The sequence below is a fragment of the Caenorhabditis remanei genome, chromosome V (genome assembly GCF_010183535.1).
Source record: "Caenorhabditis remanei strain PX506 chromosome V, whole genome shotgun sequence".
Lineage (NCBI taxonomy): Eukaryota > Metazoa > Nematoda > Chromadorea > Rhabditida > Rhabditidae > Caenorhabditis > Caenorhabditis remanei.
The window spans coordinates 7,429,083-7,450,020 of NC_071332.1; the positions used below are offsets into that span (position 1 = coordinate 7,429,083).

A 20,938-nucleotide genomic window follows, 5' to 3' on the forward strand; every position below is an offset into this window, starting at 1 on the left:
ATGGACTCATTCTCGGAGGTCGAGATGCCCCAGTCGACGAATGATGATTTGTTTAAGGTGAGAATTTATATATTTTTATTTGAAATCTGAAAAAAACAAAACAAAGAGAAGTCTCCAAGGGATAGAGATTAGATATCTATTTAGTTTTCGAAAGGGCATTTCGAAAAATTGAAAAAGTCTCGAGCATTTTCTCGCGCTCAATTGTTTGCAAAAAGCTGTCAAAAAGAGCGATTCAATTTTTCGGAATCCCGAATTCCACGCTATCTCTCTCACCAGACAAGAACGCATTTCTTGGCATCGTTCCAAATTTTTTATCTATTTCCAATCCCCGTCATTTGTTTTTATTTCTCTTCTTCTCCTCCCAATTTGAAATTGTCGCGACCTTGCCGCCGTGCTTCAAAGATTTATAACTGAGGAGTTAGTGTCATTCAAATTCCGCGTCGTTTCATTCGCTTATCGAGTATTTTGATCTTCTTCTTTCTACGCAAATTAGATTGAAAACTGTGGTTATCTGAACGAGAAAAATGGAAGGAGATGAAGGGAGAAAGTGTAAAAACTGTGAATCTGTTTATGTAAAAAAAGGAATGGAGAAGTTCGGCTCTGGGTAAAAAGTTAAAGGGAACGGCGTTGACAAAGAAAATAAAATTTTGACAACAGAAAAGGAAAAATCATAGCTTAGAGATCTAGCTGATGTATTTTTGTATTCTGCAATGCTTTGTTAGCTCAGAAGTTTCGACAGAAATAAGTAATCAAAACCAATTATGATTAGACCGACAGTGCAGAGAATCTAGATTCTCTGACATCTCAGTGTCTCTTCAAACCTAGAAACAGTTATTGAAAAACTGAAAACAAACAAAACAAAGGTTCAAGCCGGATAAATATTTAAAAAAATCTCTGTGACCCTGCTTCATATCCGCATTGTTGACTTTAAAAAGGATAATATCATAAAATATTTATCATCAGTGAAACTTTTGATTGGAATTAGAAACACAATATGAAACCACCTACAGTTTTCCTTGATCTCACAACCAACACTATTTGTTGAGTGACACCTTCCGGTTCTTTTTTGTCTTTTCCCCTAACAATACGGACCCCATTCATTTGCCGGCCGTCAATCTCGTCTCCTTGTATTCTCACATTCCCGTATAGAACTACTAACTTTGTTTGGCAAAAGCTGTGAGTAAGAGACGTAGAATTGACTCCGAGAGAACAGAGAGTGCCCAATACCATAAGTGTTTCCCGAGGTGCGCATCTCGGCAGTGAAGAGCAACTTGGAAAGTTGTCGTTCGAGTGCAAGAAAACGAAGAAGGACTTCCTCTAATACATTTTGCGTGAGATCCAAATATAGTTGATCCATACTTTCTTATTACCTTGAAAGTAATCGGAATCGATCAACGTCTTCACTGTCTTGACTTTTCGTTTTATGGCAAAATGGGCCGCCCGGAAGGTCGAGAAATCATCGTAAATTGGAGTTGAAATTACCAATTTTACAGTCTCACTGAAAGCAAAGAAGAGGTTCTTGGAGGTCGTTAAACTCTTTTATAGGTCTTAGTGAGTTCGCCAAGTTTCAATTTAGATGAAATAGTGGTGCTTAGGTTTTTGCTCTGCTATAAACATAGTGATTAAAAAATGTATGCTGCAATGAATATAGTTGAACTTTGATTGATATTTTTTAATACTCTCAAAGTACACATTTCATATTCGATCTAAATCCAAAAAAGCTTATCCAAAAAAAAACATGTGCAGCTGCGACTAAGTCTTCCACAGCACCTGTGTTCGGTGCCATGTCTCTCTCTCCTTTCCTTTTTTATTTCCCTTCAATCCAGCTGTTAATTTCTCCATTCATCCCATATTCTTCTCTATTTCAGGTCATCGAATCATCGGGCGAGGAAGTGGACATTTTTCTTGAAAACTGCTCCTCACTCTACAATTTAATCCTCGACTCGTTGCACAACCTCACCTCAAAAGTAAGTTGTTTTATTGCCTCGTCACGAAATGGACACAAGTTTTGTTCGGTTGCCATGGCTGGGGGGCCAGAAGGGTAATTAGGTCCAACCCACCAATGGAAAAGGTGTCTTATTTTTTCTCCCAGTTTTCTTGCCGTTTCCATTCTCCTCCAGCTTGATTAATTTCTTTTTCCAAGTTTTGTGATCTAGCCTCAAAGCTCGTTGGAGCAGTTGTTCATTGAGTAGAGAGATAGTTTAGGGGTCATCAATTATCAAAAAGAGAAAGAAACGTTACGTGTCTGTCAATTGAACAGAAAAAGAAGACATTGGTACGAAAATATTACGGCAGGTTCGATGGTGACAGATCACAGAAAAACATGGGTTGAGATGGCTCACAACATTTCTGCAAACCCTTCAATTAGATTCCAAAGACTGCAAGAATCTATTTCTGTTTCAGAAAACTCTGAAGTTTTTCAATCAATCAATTTCTCTCCCACTCCGATAATCTGAGAATCCAAATTCTCAAGTCATTGCTCTTATTTTTCAATGAGATAACAAATGACCACTGCAACTTTTTTTCTCCGTCTCTCATCCCACCATCCCTTCTAGTCTCCCTTTACTCAATTTTTGTGGCAATTGCCGTGAGTTTAGAAGGTCAGTCATTAATCAAATGTAGTTGGAAGATTGTGCAATCCTTCACGATGATCCTCCCAGGAATGTGTTTTCTTTCATCTTCCCAAACCAATCGGTTGGCGGCTAACTTTTTGATTGTGGGAGCAACCAAATGGCACTCATTTCAATTCAATTAGCTCTTCTAAATTATTATTCCAAATAATATCAAATGACAGAGACAGAAAAGTGAGACCTCCCTTGTGAGTGTGCGCGTCTTCCTGCCGTTCCAATTGAAATTGGAGATGATTGGAAGAGTTCGATAGAAGAGAAATTGAAAGTTATTGTTAGGAGTTTCTAACTTTCACACTTCAAAGGGGACCAGTTTAACCCACAACTTTTTGCAAAGTTTTCTGAGGAAGCTGTCCACAAGCTATTCCCACTGGACGACACTTTGTGTGTGATTGACCAGTGTTTGTTAACATTTGAGAAGGGATGTGTTACTCTTCTCCATATTCGAACGAATACCCCTTTCTTGGGGTGAAACCTAATCCCGAACAGACACAGACAGATTTAGAAGATCATTTGTTTCCCCACAAATGGGGCATCGTGTTCCCCTTTTGATATTTGATATTTTATTTGATATTTTATTTAACTATTTAAATATACAGAAAATGTCACTGGAGGTCAGGTACAGTCCCTCACGAGACTAAACCTGAGAAAGGAAACCGGGAATAAGGAATTATAAAATAGGTGTTGGGCAAGGGGGAGGGAGAATAAAGAAAGAAAAAAAAATCAGAATCGTGCAATATTATTTACAAGAAGAGAGTTGAATTCCGATGGGCAAAGGAAATGGGGAACATTAATAGTTAAGGCATTCCAAATAGGTACTACCGTTGAGAAAAAATTAGAGCAATTAGGATTTATACAGATAAGAGACATTGGGCGACGGGAGGAGGAACTTAACCTGACATGGGTCTCAAGACTAGGAAAATATGAGGCGCCGATTATAAGATTGTATAAGAGAAGTAGTTGCGCTTTGAGCCTACGGTGGCGCATAGAAAAGAGGTCAAGTTGGGAGAGGCGATCCGAGTAGGAACAATAAGGTGTGTTACAGCGTTGAAGAATTTTCCGCGAAAAGAATCTGAGAGGAGTTTCGAGCTTGTGGGCTAGTTTAGATGATGGGGGAGGCGAATAAACGACGGAGCAGTATTCAACTAGAGGGAGTACATAAGTTTTGAATAGGAAGATATAAAATTGGGGAGAGTTGGATTTGAAAGATTTCAGTAGTTGTTTTGAACGGAGTAAGGCGAGAGCAACAGCCCGATTAATGTGTCTAGTGAACTTGAGATTAGGTTCTATTAATAAACCTAAATCCCTAACAGAATCAACGGAATCAATGAGGGAACCTCCAATAGTGTACGGGTGAGAAGAGTTTCGAGGTCCGAGACGAAGAAGGGCAGTCTTAGAGTGGGCCAGAGGTAAGGAGTTATCAGAAGCCCAAGACTCTACCAAGTCTATTCCCATTTGAAGTGCTAGAGAATCATGAGAGTAAAGCTTAATAAGTAAAGCTTAATAAGTAAAGCTTAATACTTTTCTTGATCCTTCTTTGGTTAACCTTCTCACGCTCTAAAGAGTTTTCCGTTCTAACTTTTGAGCAAGAGCCTTCTCAAGATTTTAGACACGCTTCTCAGAATCAAAAAGAAAGTTGCCAGTATAGTTTTAACCTGGCAGTCTGCCGTTTCCCGAGACTATGATCACTGAGCATGCTCAGACAAACTTTGAACCTATTCTCCATTTAAGCTTCCCAAAATTTCTCCGTATGAATTACACAATAACATGATCGGATATGAACACACACGCGTGTAGAAGATACAGTAGAAGATGGTGCAGACGATTCTCTCGATGTTTGCGGATTGTTAGTTATACCACCCGAGCATGCTTAGCGACAGGAGCACAAGCGGTACACTTCACGCACTCGATACTACTCGTCTCTTATTCATCCACTCAACATACACTGTACTTCTCGTTTTAGGTTAGGGCATTTCACAAAAACAAATTCTGTTTTCAAGAAGAAATAGAAAAATTGAATCAATCTTTACTTAGGTAATCTGGAAACTTTTGGACGACTCCTCTTCTTTTTTATGGCATTATGTTTTCGTGTTTTGGCAAGACTCTTCTCATTTTAGTACCGCCACATGGCCCTTCATTGCCGTCTCCCATCTGTGATATTGTTGCTCGTTTTACTTTTCATTTCGCTCTGATTCGAAAAGAATCCATTTGGAACCTGTCATCACCAAACTCTTCTCCCTTCCCTTAATCTAAATTAATGAGTTTTGATCGGAGGTTTCCAGAAGTGTGTAATAAAAATAATGATCTGGGCTCTTTATCAACAGGATGAATCGAATCACTCACCACCATTTATCTCTTTCGATTCTCTTTTCTTCTTCTGTCATCCAATTCTTTTGCTTTTCGATTCTTCAGAAGCTACGGAACGATTCGAAACATGTCACATTAGGTATTCATTAGCAAAACGACATGAGACGATACGCAGTCCGTTGGTCTGAGTTGACAATACATATGTATCTATTCCATAGAAAAAAAACTTTGTATTGTTTCACTGAAATGACTCATTCTAGTTTTACTATTTTCTGAAGTACGAACGGTTTGAAAAACTTGAGTAAAGTTGTCATGCTTGAAAACGCTGATTTTAACTTACTAGTTCTCACTTTTGTAGTTAATGTATTTGTGCCATTTTCAACCTCATCTAGCTGTCAAACTCGACCTCGAGACAATAATAATTGGCTGACTATTCTTATCAGTTTAAGCAAATAGTGTTCCTTTTGTTCCGACCTTGATTGTAAGCGTGCTGTTCCAACTTTCTTTGGAAACATTTTATTCTTTTTGGAAGATATTTTAACGTTAATCATACCCACAGTAGGCGAAAACTCCTAACCTCCATAAATCTGACCTCCCCTCATTTTTGTTCTGCTCTCCCATACCACTTCACTCACTTTTTACGCTTCCTTGAGCCGGTTGTTCATTAATTTGGTCATCTTTTCCTCACTTCGTCATCCGAACAGAAAGACGATGAATGAGTTTTTATCGTGGTATGATGAGATTTTGCACATCTGGACCAAACACACAACGACCACCCGTTGTAGGGGTGTCCTGCGCGGAAATTGCACCGGTCTGAAGGGGTTAATAGCTCCGTCTTCTGACAACACATGTGCAATTTTTGGCAGCGACACATTCCGCCTACATACACTGTTTCTTCTTTCTTTGTTTCCGACTTCCTCAATGAGATTTATAAGATTTTTTTTTAACTTTTGTCAAAATCAAGTAATAAAATGTATACATATTAGTTTGTATACCCATAAATAAACATGACTTATAAATCTAAACCCCAAATCCGACAGCCGTCGTTCTATTCCAAATCAACATTTTCTTTTCTCGATTTGTATGCCAATCGGACACATATAATGTGATTAGAATCGAGAAATCGTCAAACAAACTGGGCATTTCTTTCTCAAGTTTTTGAGAATAATTTCTCGAGATCCGGAAAAAAAGAAACTGAGAACATCTGACCTGGATAGTTTTTCTTTGCATTTCTCTGTGCAACGGACCTCTCTCCCTCTCTCGGTCACTCTTTCTTCTTCGAGGGTGGTATTATGTAATATTAGCTACCATTTGACACACCAACGTACCCTGTTGCACACTGTCTTGGAGACTATTCGCATTGTGTTTCACGGTTTTGGTAGTTGCTACTCCTTATGGATCGCCGCGCTGGCTTTTATCTCTTTTTTGTATTGTGCAGATCTTGGTATTCACTTTTCGAGCTATCAACTTTGGATATCTAGAATAGTTTTTGAGATTCGTGAATTTTAAGACGATTGAGGGAGGGTGAGAGCTCAGAGAAACCAGACCTTTTATCTGTTCTGCATTCTCTCCATCTTTCAAAAACTACAAACTTAGAAAAAAAAAATTAAATTTAGGATTCTCGACCATTCGTGTGAATAGGCACATCTTACTCCTCTCGCCTGTCACTCAATCCAATTTTTCTCACAGTTTTTTTCTCGGAGACTAATCGAATTAAGCGATTTGGGTTGATCTTGATCTGCTTGTCACCTTTTCATAGAAAAGAGAAACATCGAGCACTGATAGCCATCATCGAAGAATTACGGCGACGTCTTTAGACCCAATGATGGTGCGAGAACGTATTCATTTATCATCGAGATTATATTCCTTCTTCTTCTCCTTTTGACGTCTTCTTCGGTTATTCTGGAGATCGAGACAGACGATAAACCATAATGAGAAGAAAAGAGGAGAGAAAGCTCATTAGGTATTATGCATTTTATTGTTTGTGGGAAATTAGGAGGAGAAAGATTCAAGATGAGCCTTCGTCTTTTGAAGGATTAATTAAAAGCACAAAAGAAGTATGTGAGAGAGTAAGAAGGACCCACTTGAGCATTTTAGGAACGTCTTTGAACTCGTCCTTTTTATTTCCTACCGCTTCTTCTTCTTCCTCTTATTCTTTTTCTTCTTTTCCTTCTTCGTCTTCTTCAGATTTCCTGCTTCTGTCAAATCGAAAGATTCTCCATAGTTGAATGAGTCGAATGAATGAAATCCTCACCTTTTCCACCCAACTTTCCATTCGATTCGATTTCTTTTTAATCTTATAATCCGACACATGAAACATTTTCCCTTACCTTCGACTTTCGATTCCTTTAACACAATAATTTTCAGACGATATCATGTGAATGTCTCGACGAAATGACATCTACACTTGAAAAATCGGCAAAGAAAATTCTGGCCGAAAGGCCGGAGGCCGAGAATTCGGTAAGTCAAATTTTTGAGGACAAGGGATCAAGGATAGAGTAGAAACTGTAATCAGACTCTTAACTGAACACTCAAAGTTAACATTTTTCCTCAACTCTCCATCATTCCAGGTCCTTCTCCGACTAAACACGATCTGCTGTGCCATGGAGCAGTTGCGTGTCCAACACAACGCAAAACTGATGAGCGGTGCAGAATCAGACACATCCAGTAAGTCTCCTCTTCTCCATCCTTTTTTCAAATCAAACCTGTGCGGACACACCTTTGTTAAGTCAGGTGTCCGTCCACTTTTTACGTTGCGTTCGTTTTCTTATCGCCCGACGGACATGCCGCAACACTGATCGCCGTTTTTTATTCATATTTGAATTCTAGACTTCCGGACTTTTTTTGTTGGAAAGTGTAATTATTGTAGGCTCAGCACGCAGTTCCACGTCATCATCGACGGGTGAGATGCGATCGTGGTTACATGAAGTCGAGAGAAGACTTGAAATAAATGAGAAACGGATTCGAGTGGAGCCAAACTTGACAGTGTTATTAGCTGATCAACAGGTTGGTTTTCGAGATTGTTTTCATGAAAATATTGTTATGGATTCTATAAAATTAGTACTGGTTATCATCTCATCTCATTTTATTGTTTTCATGTAATTTTAAGTTGTCAGTTTGAAGACTGCACCATGAATTCTTCGGCTAAAAAAAACCTTCATTCTAATCTTTATTTAAAGTTCAATTCAATCTAAATATTTGGTTTCGTAGCTGTAACTTGTTTTATATAAGTCTTACAATTAGTTTAGATTAGTTGAGCTTTAGAAGACGTATCTGAAACTGATTGTTCAGATAGAAGACGTCTCTATTTTTTTTTTAGATATAAAACACCGATACCTAGTTGGAGAGAGTATAGAGAAGCTTGAGTGTCTAAATTCTCTCTTTTTCTGTAATTCCACAGTCTTGCTGAATATTGTTAAATCTATGGAACTTGCGGAAATATTCAATGTTATAAACTACAAACGTATAGTTTACGATCCAGTTGATTCAAAATATCAAAACTTTGAAATTTTTTTTCTGAATACCTGACATAATCTCAAAGTTGGCAGTTTTCGATTGGAAATGACAAAAAGTTAGATTAATAATAGAGTTTGATCCCACCTCAAACGGAACAAAGTGACCAAATATTTGTAAACTGTCATTCCTTTTTCATAGAGTTTTCAATAAAAGTCAAAGTTCATCTCTCCATTTTCTCATATTTCCTTATGTTGTAGTAGTAGCCATCGTTGAATTTTTTATCCCCATCCCAAAACTTTTCCTCTCAACTTTTTGTTTTCCTATTGTCCTTTCTTTAGTACTTCTTCTAGTAGTTGTTGAATAATTTCGGAAATTCTCATTGTCAATTCTTGTTCTTTTCCCCTTTTTCCACTCTCCTTCTTCCCTAGATGTCCATCAATTTTGCATCTATCCAATTCGAGTGACCAGTTGCTCTTTTCCCGTCGCCGTGCATTTTCAGATGACGGATTGCCGACATGAGACGGGCGGTCCCAGTCCATTTCTCGTTTGACATTCGTGAGAACCTTTTTATTTTTCCTTTTTCTTGACTTCTTCTTCTTCTTGACCGCTCGTTGGCTATTCCCGTATTCCAAAAAGAAGCGGTTGGGACGCGGCGCTGTGGCGGCAGGTGCGGATTGAAAAGAGTCCCGTTGCGTGTCGCTCAGCGATTCCACGCACTTTTGTTTCCTCTCGACCTTCTCTTCGCCCTCGTTATACTATACCTCTAAACAACAATTAACACTTTTTCGTCCTCCTACACCATGTCATTTTGTCATTTTCGTCTTCCTTCCCTCCCAATTTTTCTCCGGTTCTTTTCCATTCTTCCTGACGTACGACAATCCGTGAATATCATGTTTCATACTCTTACTTCCACAGTTCTTAGTCTTCCGCGCATATTATCTTCTTTGTAGATATCCACCTCTTTCCCGATACAATAATGTTTATATATCAATCAAATACTCTTGAAGATTGACGACTCTGCACTCTCCACTAATTCCGTGCTTTTTCTTCACGTGTTTGTATATATGTTGTACTGTGCAGTGACACAAGAAAACCCTCTACTCTCATCTGTCTTCATCTGTCAAAAGGTTGCCAAGTTTTTATTGAAAATTTTACAGTTTTGTGATGATGAGAAGTTGTTTTGAAAGGTATTTAGTGGAGAGTATCATGACTTATTGTTCGGTTAAAGTTGGCTAGTTTTGAGATTCTGAGAAGTTTTGACGAATAGTTGAAACTGATTCGATAATTTACAGCATTTTTTTAGAAGCTTCCTAGTTCATACATCGAATATGGGATTTCAGATTTACTAGTTTTCCTATATTTTTTTGGAATTTTCTAAAATTCCAGCTCTCTCTCCTTCTAAATATCCCAAGTTTCCAAGAACTTGAAAGATCAGCCCACTCGATCTTCCTCTTTTCTAAACGAGCATCGCCCTCATCCTGTTCGATTTTTGTTCTTTGTGAAAACAAGAACGATCATTCTGTTATTATTATTTCTTTCCAATATTTCCTTATTGTTTCTTTTTTCTTGTTGTCATCCGATTGCCGGATTGTTGTGTAATTCATCCCTCTTCCCGAATGACAACGGCAATGCCGCCGGACGAGACAAACGGTACGCGGATCGTATTATTTCTTCACCCTTTTTGACATCTCTCTTCCGTATTACATGAAGACAACAAGAGAGATGCGCAGCACACTGTTTATTTTTGGAATTATATAATCTACTAGTGCCCCCTCCTCTCACATCATCTTTTGTTACAAATTGTCTTGTTTTCGCCATGCTCAGAACTTTCAACTTTTGAAGACAAGAGAGCTGGTTAATTTGTAGTTGTAGTCTCTCTAAAAGCTCTTCTCTAAATTCAGTTGGTAGCTACAGTAACCCATCTCACTCGCTTCCTGATTTCATTTCTTTTCTCTGAAATAATTTTTCCGCGTCCACGATTCTATTTGTACTTGACATGTCATCTCATTCCTTCCTCTTCCTACCTCACTTTTTTCAACTCCTCTCAACTCTTTCTGACCACAATCCTTCGCAGTTTCGCACTTTTTAGTGTCGTCGCCATCCCGTCACCTCTTTCGTTTCATTTCTTTTGTGTTCAGTAGAAGAAGACGAACCTTCATATTTCTATTATTCTCAAGACGATGAGAGGCCGTTCCGTTATTTCTTTTTCCGCACCACAACCACAATCATCACTTTTTTATTACCGTTCTTCTTTTATATCCCCGTGTGGTATTCTACTAATTCACCATAATCTGTCTTATTACACAGTAAGAACAGAAACATTTAGTTGTTCCAAAATCGTTGACCTAACCTTTCACTTCGAGCCGTCAATGCTTTCCGGTAGCTCGAAACGAAGCACTTGACAAAAAAACCGTTCGATTGGCATAAGGAATAACCACTTGAGTTCGTTTCCTTTATTCTCTTTTCCGATTTGTGATTCTTCTCTTTCTTCTCAGAAAGTCTATCTACCCGGTTCTAACCGATCTCGTTCTTCATTTTACTGCTCGATACATCTGACGTCTTCTTCTTTGTTTTACAACTAGTCATTTACGAAAATTTCCGGTTCTTGTTTCTTTTTCTACTTTTCGATGTTCTTCAATTCAAAAAAGGGTACTTCTACACCGATCGTATCAGAATTCAAATCACTCGCATTGGCGCCAAAGTTCTTTCTTTTTCTCTTTTCCACCTCTCTGTTCGACAATCTAGTTGTCACTGAATGCACTTCTGCAACTGTGAAACTCTCGCAGTTTCCTTTCAATTCTACCTTCCCGAAGTCTTATCGAAAAGATAAGAATGGACGGTTTCAGTTGTTAAGAACGCTTACTACGTCTTTAATGTTTCCAATTTATTGTCATGTTTTTCGATATACCATGTCATCAAGTGAAAGTGAGAGAATTACCTCGTTCTTTTTGAATAGAACACCAAAATAAATAGATTGAAAACAAGAGATTTACTTTTACATACATTCAATCGTTTCTTTTTATGAACTCTTCTTTTTTTCCAATTGGAATCCCACATATTTTTCTCCTTGTTTCCCATAAACTATTTAGGTACTTGTCCTTCGAAAACATCTTTTTCATTTTAGTCGTCACCTCATTTTACGCCCATTCTCTCCCTCTCATTCCCCACATATTTCAAACCATTTGATGTTCGCTTCGACAACTTTTACCTTGAAATTTGCGCGAATTTTGCGGGTGGCCAATTATAAGTTCTTCCGGTGCCTTCTCCACAAGGAGAAAAGAAATCGATCGAAAGATCTTCGGTTGTGTTTTAATCCAATTAGTGCGTAAATTACAGGCTCTCCAACTTGAAATACAACACGAAGGTCAGCTACTGGTCAATCGACTCAACAAACAACTCAAGTAAATTATATTTCTCTTATGACTGATTCAAACTATTTTGATTTTTCAGAGACGATAACGATTCAGACTCACTAGAAGAAGAGAAACGGAAGACGTGTGTCGATGCGATTCGAAAACGGTGGCATACAATATATCTGAACAGTTTGTCACTTGTATGTCGGATAGAGGAGCTCTTGAACCATCAGGTGAGGCAGATCTATATCAGATAGTAGGGTTACTGTAGGTTACTGTAGTCTCCAGAAACGAATTTACTTCGACCCCCATAACCATTTCGAATGAAACGGGTTGGTCTTTTATTTCTTAATTTGAGGCGTTGCCTTTAGCACCACCCTTTCTTTTTCTTATTTTTCCGCGTTCATCAACCTAAATGGGTTCCCAACGGTGTAACAGATTGAGTACCTCTTAGCAAGCTTTATTTTTTCCAGTTTGTTATTATTTGTAAACAGAGAAAAAGTGATTGAGAAGATAGAAAACAACCCTAGTCGATTCGATGTGTTCTCTCTGGCAACACAGAGAGAAGTGATCCATTCTCGAATCGTACAACACTTTTCCTTCCAGTGCCTTTTGTGAGAATGTCGGCCAATCCATAACTATATATTTCTTTTGAAAGTGAGACAGTTCTTTTCTGTTGTTCACGGAAAACGATGCCTAGACGTTTTTCCGAAAAGACCTGAATGACTTTGTGTGTCTGTCATTCAACAGTTTCACTTGCTGAATTATGCAAATCAATTCACTTTTTTCTGGCTATTTTACTATTTCATACGTAGTAACCGATTCATTTCATGTGTAGGTGGCGATGGTTTTACCTACAGATTTTGTGTGTTGGCAGTTTTAGAAAATAGTATTTTTTGGTGAATAGGGGAACAAGACGGGATTCAAAGTAAGAAACTCACTTGAATACTTTCTGAAATTATTCAAATTTTCTGCTGAAATTTTAATTTTTTAATCAATAACTGAATCCATGAAATATCTTCCGAACATCCAAAGTAATTTTTAATTTTTTTCAATTTCTAAACTGACTTTCTTGATTTAAAATTTGACATCGAATTGAAAATTGATACTTCACGTTGATTTGAGTGGTGTAAGGCCTTTTCTTCTGCCTCCTGGCTCAATTTCAATATCATATTCGACATATGAATTCGGTGCCAACAGCTGTGATTCTTTCTTCTTCTCCGAGAGCTTTCAACCCACCTCCGGCTGCCAGTCATCTCGTTATTATTCGCACTTTTTGTCACTCATTATTATATATCTATACTTCCCCTCTCTTTTCTAAGCTTTTGGGTTTCTCAGAATCATTCTCTATATATAATAATTCTCTATTGTGCGACCGAACCCATAGATATTGCACCTGTAGATGCAGGCTGGTTAACCCATATTAATTATAGGTTAGACCTTTCTCTGCTCAATTGGAAACGAATAAATATCGAGCGTCTAGATATGAATTAATCGCGCCCAAATGAACCCCATGATTTCCTAGATTTCGACTCAATTTATTTGTTTACCGAAGCTGGGCATCCGTATGTGTTCTGTTCTCCCCTTCAGGCAGATATTAGAGCCAGCCGACTACATCTCTTCCCCTTGATCTCATTCCGACTGTCATCATAATAATTGGTATGAAAACTATTATACAGAATTGTTAATTGAGTAAGAGTCGGATGATTTCAATGGCAGAATAGAATAGTCGGATTTCGATTCGAAAGTGTCGCTGCTGACCAATCTCTTTTCCCCAATCAAATAGCAATAAATCTTGCGGAACAAGCAGCCACCACCGCTTTTCCCGAATCATTTTATCATTTCTCTTTTGATGTAATTAGGCTTGATGGTTGGTAGTGGTGGTGGTGGTGGTCCAGAAGAGTCTCAGTTGTGTAACCGAGTGTGTAAGAGTGCTTGGAAAAGTGTTTGCATGTGGATTCTTTCTCTTTTACTTCACACGTTCCCTTCCGCCTTCGGGTTTCCAATTTCAATTGTGAAAGTGGAAGGATGGAACTTTTTCATTAGCTCTATGAGTTCTTCAGTGTGAAATAGTTGCATGTTCCGAGTTGCGAACTCTGAGTTTCCATTCTTTATTCAAAGAGCAGTCCCGCACACTTTTTTCTGATTAATCGGGTATTGTGCTCCACCAAACAAATGGCCAAACAGGGACAGTGTTGCGATGTTTGGTGCTGATTCATATTGGTGTCCCTCCACTTTTGGTCCAAACAAGGCTTTCTGTCATTTCTGTCACCCAACCACACCTTCACCTTCCTTTTCTCTACTCTCTATTTTGTTTTTTCCCATTCGAAAAAGCCATTTTCTTCTTTTCCTCTACAATTTTCGTTGTTTGCGCCTGGCATTAACTTTCTTTTTTGCATAGTCTTCGGGGCTTACTACAACAAGAAAAAGACACGCGTATCAAGTACAAGAAGTGTGTGTATTCGATAGTAAACTAGGGTTAAGTTTCCAGTTTCTTTGTACTTTTTCTTTTTGTTTTAAAAAATTGGGAAAAAATAAATAGCATCTGATACTAGTTCCTAAGTTTACTCTTTCTAGTAACTGATTTCAATGAGTAAAGTTTCAACAGTCCCCCACCGATTTCCATTTCCTCGAAACCTTTACAATGTGAAAGTACATTAGCCGTTCGTTTCGCTCTATTTTAGGTTGAGATATAGTTTGCACAGTTGCATGAATCTATGACACGCAAATAGTATCGTGACACACATTTGCGCATATGGCGAGGCTTCGTCAGTCTATTTGTTCGCAAGTGCCTAGGTACAATTACCTATGCATGCGCCAAAAGGGGACAAAGCGCATCTTCTCACGATATTCCACCACCTTTTGTGGTTTTTCCAAATACGCTTTATTTTCCAGCAATCATCGGAAGACTCGGAAAGTGATCCAGATCTTGTCGGACCACCGGTCAAGCGGGCTCGTACACGCACCAGTGGACATCTGACAGCATCTGACACCGAGGAATCTGAAGACGAAGATCGACACAGTCAAACGGAAACAGTGGTCACAGACGAGGATAACGTTCTTCCATTTGCAGAGAGTGAATACGAAAGTATTATGGATGGAAGGTATTTATTTTCCTTCTTCTCAATATCAAGGTCCCCCCAGAAAGCTTCTTCTTCTCCTAACCCATATCTAATGCGCAATTAGAAACGCATCTTCTTCCCATTATGTTATTCAAAAGTCGTTTAATGGTAATAGCTTTGTGACAGTCAGGTGCGTGGCTAAGGATTATCCGGTCCCGTTCTCAGAAAATGAATGTGTTTCTTTTCGGGTGTCACCCCAGCCGATTCGTCTTCTTTTTGCCCTCCGACTCTCATAAATCAGCTATTTTCCTTCATTGAGATTTTCCCTCTTACTATGTATTTCATTTTCCTTTTTGTATTCCAGAGTAACAGTCGACTCGTGCACATCTTCATCTGAAGATCAAATGGTTGAGCAATCATCGAACAAGAAATGGGAAAGTGTCCAACAAGATGTTGGTTACTCAAGTGGCGAGAACTCGATACATGAAGCGTTGAACACGTGTGCCGACCATTTGTAAGTGACCTCAAGAAAGTGTTTCAAAAGTTTGGTGCCCGGTACCAATTACATATGGGTTGGAGGTCAATCTGGAAACCTGACGTAAAACAAATACTCCTACTTTAATTTGTCGAAATCTAGATGTCGTCGTACAAAAAAGTGTTCCTAGTCTTTTCTTGCTTGAAGCTGCCGCATTCCAAAGTTCCATTCAATTAGATTCCTTTATCTGCTAATCTAATCAGCCGCAAAGTTTTAGTGTAATATCTCTTGTATAGACTTCTAAAGCCAGACACGTGTTAGAAGGGGTCAGTGCGCACAAAAGTTGGTGCATCTGTTAGAAGAGAACCGTTGCATTGCAACATGTGTTTGATACATTTTATGATCAGAGGCGGGGCGCGAAAGACCGGCCGAGGCAGACGTTTGTGTTCATTTATTACTTTACTTGACTTGTCGAGATGCTCAGCAAGTTTAGGAGGTAAGATTTAGTATAGATTTAGTATAGTCAATCTCATAGGAAACTAAATAACACTTGTCAAGAATCATGTTCTCCAATCCTCCAAAACATCTCATTGTTTCCAAATGGCTGACCCAATTGAAATGGTTCCCCAACACCTTTTAAGATAAATGACCATCCATATTTTGCGCGCATCCAGTCGCTTCTTATCCGCACGGAAAATAATGAAATAAATCAGTGGACAAGCCAACGGGTCGTTCCTTCGGACAACCTTGAAAGTGATGAGTGGCTCTGCGAGTGATACGTGATATCCCTATACACCCGAATGTCTCACCCGCATACTCATCTCCTCATTGGCTTGCCGCCAAACAAACGCTCGTTTCTTCACAAAACGTCGGGTGGTTTTCTTGTCCGCGTGTGCCCTCTAACCGACAACTTTTAGATTTATTAGTTTCGGGTTACGTCGGAAGCGGATAAATCGTTGTTTTTGTCTTTTGGGACCTCCCTTGTGCCCTGTTTTGGAGGGCGCCTCCTGGCCTTACTATCATTTATAATCTACAACTTTTTGTTTATTCAAAAACTCCACACACTTGATAATCGTTTAGTTTATAAATGAAAACTATACAAGAAACTTGATATTCCTGAAAACGTTTCCCTGATTCCAAACATTTTTTGCAGACTTCCGGAGACCAGTGACATGCGTCGAAAACGTATCGAATGCTCTCCAGTCAAGGCATTCTATAGAACTGTTCAGTTGGAGGATATGTCTGATTTAGAAGTCACAAAAGCCATCAACCACGATATAGATGAAGAACCAAACTTGTCGGATTCGATGTATGTCAATCATGATTCCACATTCTTAACGACACAAAATCTTCCAGAATACGGTAGGCATTGAATTCAAATCTTGCTGAATTAAAATTAAAATTTTCAGACGAAGTGATGGCTCTAATGGATAACGAAGATCTTCCAATGGACATCTCAATGACAGAATCATTCAACACAAAATGGCGTGAAATCCACGGACAAAAGAAGCCGTTGAGACGTGCCTCTCGACCGAGTCGTGAACAAATGGATCTGATTGCCAAGGTTAGATCTTGATTTTAGTCAATTTGTTATACTGTCAACCTACTGGTGTGACGGAATGATGAATGGAAACGGTGTGAGGGGAAGAAAAACGTTTCCGTTTGGGGCTGATTGATCACATCAGTCTTTTTGGTTTGACCTAACCAAAGAATATATTATTCCATTTCCTGTTTATTCCAAAACTCCAATTAGCAAAATATGTTATCTGATATACCAGAAGAGCAGCAGGTGCGGGAAGACAGTTGTAAATCAGCAGATCGTAAACCGTCCATTTGATTTATTGCAGAGCTCGTGCGATGCTTCTTCCGAAGATTCGTCCGAGGGAGAGCACCAAACACAACTGGAGGATGAGCCAGAGATGATGAGTGTGTAAGTATTTTATTTTAGTTTGGATTCTCAAAAAGATTCGGACATACAGTAACCGTTTGTTTCCAGATCATTCAACTCTGCTTCATTTGACACATCTTCCCCATTGAAGCGTCAAAGATCCGCTCGTGGACTCAAAAACGCCTCATTTCTCTACGACAGTCTTGAAATGGATGGATCATTCTGCTCGACTCGTTCCGAAATGCTTCCACCATGCAAGACACGTTCATTGGCGCGTAGAAAACTGAGAGTCCGCAGAATGCCACGTAGCATGAGTGATGGAGAGCAACTGGGTGTTGTGAGCTGCAAACCAGAAGGATTGATGACTCCAATGATTCGTGTGTCTCCTCCATCCACTCCGGTTCGACGACTTCTGCGAAAACTTGACGAACAAATCAGAAATCGGGATAGCGATACGGCTCCAGAGCATAGTGACGCTGCCCAGGCTTACGAGTGGGACGAATACCATGTAAGTATTTATCAATCATAGTTTTTTAAAAGTTTAAATTTTCTGAAGACCGTAAAAACTAGGGTCTTATCACGAGAGACAAGTTGTCAATCTTTTAAAACCACTGTTCAATTTCTCACATCACTCTGATAACACTGATTGTCATTCAAAGCGACACGTTCTAGTTTCCGCTTTTTTCGTTTCGTCTAATTCTGATTTTCAACGAAAATCTAATTTGGCACTTCTTCTTCTTCATTCTCTTTCACTTCATTCTTATTTTCTCTTCTTCTCACTCTAAACGCTTCTTTTTCTAAATCCCCTGAAGAAAAAAAGAAGAAAAATAGAAAACAATTTTGTGGCGTGGCAACGGGAAAGTGTTGCCAGCAAGCACCACTTTCAAAATGTTTCTATATTGACAAATTTTCTCGCAGTTGTATGTTTAAAAGATGAGTATGTTTTGTGCATCCGTCTCTCCCTATCTGATGCCAGAACATTTCTTTCATTTTGTTCTAATAAAATGTTTGGAAACCTCACTTTGAAATCAAATTTTTCAACTGCAGTTAACTTCTCAATTTTGTTTGAAACTTCATCGCTCTAACATTGGAAAACTCTCTCTAAAATTTAAATATCGATGGATCGCAGTTGTAGAAACAGTGTTATTGTAATAGAGATGAATCTCGCACCTACAATCTGATGGTTAGGTGACGACTGTGTCTTTTTCAAAACCAAAAAAAGTAGATCATCATTTCGGAAAGGCAGAACAACAAACACTATTTCGCTTCTCTTTTTGATTCGCATTTTTCCGTTTTCTCCCAATTTCCCATAGCTAATCTATGAAGCCTCATTTGCCGTCTCTCTGTTCCATTCTTATGCAATAATCTGTTTTCGTGTCGCGCACTGACCGGGAGGCTCTCTAATTAAAGGTAGTGAGAAGGACACTTCTCCCCCTTCTTCTCATAAATTCAATATGCCCATCCAGACCCCTTACCAGGTGGCTGTGACCGAATGCATGTGTTCACCTTTTCGCCTCCTCCCCTTTTCAGGAACACATGAATAATAATAAGGGACTGCTGGTCAACTGAGTGCATTCGCATTTCACATTTCACCTCCGCTTCCTCCTCTTTCCTGTAAACATTATTACATTCATTTCCTTGCTTGCGCGGATGACACGTGAAACTGTCAAGTTGATGGCTATTGCTACTCCGATTATTAGAAAAACCACTAATAGGGTACGGTATTTTTGGAATCATGTTTTTGTAATTAGTCTCAATTAAAAATAGAATCCAATTCATTATTCTTTTTCTTCATCTTCTAACTGTTTTCTATTTCCAGCCACCACAAAAAGACGACTCAACAGCCGACCGAAATCATAGTTCAATGGCAGACATCTCTAGCCAACTGATGAATATTGATGATGACTTCGCTGAGCATTTCGGAACTTCAACATCCAGTGCATACCGTCTTATTGAGGAATCGAAATCTCATCTGAGAGTTGTCCAAAAGGCACTTGAAGAGAGTAATGCTGATATTCCACACCTCTCAAACTTCGAGTTAATTGCTCGTTCCAACTTGAGACAAGTCGATGAAGCACTGAAAATTCAATCCGGATACCAGCCATCGTTCCTCGAGACAAGCACTCTTCAAGAGCTTCGTGCTGAATGGGCACAACTTTATGAATCGATTCGCAGCCCATTCGTTCGTATTATGCATCAAGTCAAGAAGTTCGCCGCTACACTTCAAGAAGTTTCGTCGATGGCGTCACTTGGAGACGTGGATATCCGATCGAAAGAAGACGTTATGAAGGCGTTGGATGCTGTGACGGCAATCGAACGACGTCTGAGTTGTGAGAGGCAAGAATTGCGGTGAGTCAGATCAACGTTTATTGTTCTTATTCTTCTTTCGTATTGTGTGCATACAAAAAGAAGAAGAAACGAAAAAATGTTGCTTTTTTCGTTTTTTTCCTTTCTGGTAACCAAAAGCATACTGTTCTATTTTCAGCGATCTACTTGCTTCACCAACTTTCCGTGACGTCGCCAAAGAACTGTCGTGTGAATTCGAAACGGTGTCCGAAGGATACGACGACGCCGTCGATAGAATCGGGAAAATGGCTCATTCATTGTCTCAAGTGAAAGGAGAATGGGATGCATGGAACAGTCGTCAAAATGACATCAGAAGTGCGATGGTTCGAATTGAATCTCATCTGAAAGAAGGGCAAATGGATAATAAAATGATTGCGGAGGAGATGGAATTGTGTCAGGAGAGAATGAATAGTCTCGAGACGATGTGCAATTATTTGACTTCATCGTTGGGATCAATTCAGAATGAATCCAACACGAAAAATCTTCCAGACTTCAAAGCAGAACTCTCGATTTACAGTAATGCATTGGCAAGACTCAAAGACAGGTGAGAATTACCATTAAATATCATTCCCTTAACCTATCGTTATTTTCTTTCAGATTCAACGACATGGTCCGTGTCCCAACTCCACCCACAATCCAATTCCATCCACCAGAGCCACGCCCATCAAAGGGAAGAAGCATGACAACTCAGACAGCTGAAATGGAAACTGAAACTGATGAGGAGACTCCTCTATCAGTTTCAGAAGCTATTTCCTCATCTCGTCTCATCAAATTTACATTTGCTCTTTCTCTTCTATCCGCACTAGCCGCCATCTTCTACTATCACGTGTTTGGAAAACCATTCGGTCCCCATTTGACCTATGTGAACGGACCACCACCAACTTAAATCAGTATTCTATTTGACATCCCCGTTTTGAACTTCTTTTTCTTCTTAAAATGTTGTAATCTCCAACCCGGGTAGGCGCCAAATTAAACCAGTAGATTCGATTTTTTCCCTTTTTGTTTTTTATGAAAACCCTTTTTTTTAATTAAATTTAGAGAAAGTAGTTTATAGAAAGAATACTCAAACTCAACTACTTCATCAAATACCCTACAATTACTTTCGATTATCCGAAAATCTTCCAAACTTTCCCCCAAAAAAATCTCCGTGTTCAGGTATTTTGCCATTAAAAAACTCTCTCTCTCTCTTTTTTTTGTTATTTTTACTTTCTCTCCACTCATATTGAATGACCTGAGACCGTATTTATCTCATTCTCTCATCCACTTAAATCGGTGACTTTCCTGTATATAAGAGTTGAAAAAATGCTATCTTTAATTCTCGTCTGAAAAGAGAATCCAATATTGATATCAGTTATTTTATTTACGAAATCGTTTTTCTTTTTTTTTTCTTTTTTTTTTTGTTCTATGTACGGCTGTTAATAAAA

The 20,938-nt window shown here is 38.9% G+C and overlaps 1 protein-coding gene across 1 annotated transcript; it reads left to right on the plus strand.

The window, feature by feature from the left end:
• On the plus strand, positions 1 to 20,400 carry GCK72_017930 (uncharacterized protein; the record flags this gene model as incomplete). The annotated part of the gene is made up of 16 exons (XM_003112526.2): positions 1 to 57; positions 1,869 to 1,967; positions 7,302 to 7,394; positions 7,505 to 7,601; positions 7,804 to 7,940; positions 11,727 to 11,791; positions 11,841 to 11,976; positions 14,639 to 14,847; positions 15,170 to 15,319; positions 16,434 to 16,642; positions 16,690 to 16,844; positions 17,128 to 17,210; positions 17,277 to 17,676; positions 18,988 to 19,517; positions 19,654 to 20,058; positions 20,112 to 20,400. The coding sequence occupies 16 exons, from the start codon at positions 1 to 3 to the stop codon at positions 20,398 to 20,400; spliced, it is 3,114 nt and encodes a 1,037-aa protein (XP_003112574.2).
• Positions 20,401 to 20,938: the final 538 nt, after the last annotated feature.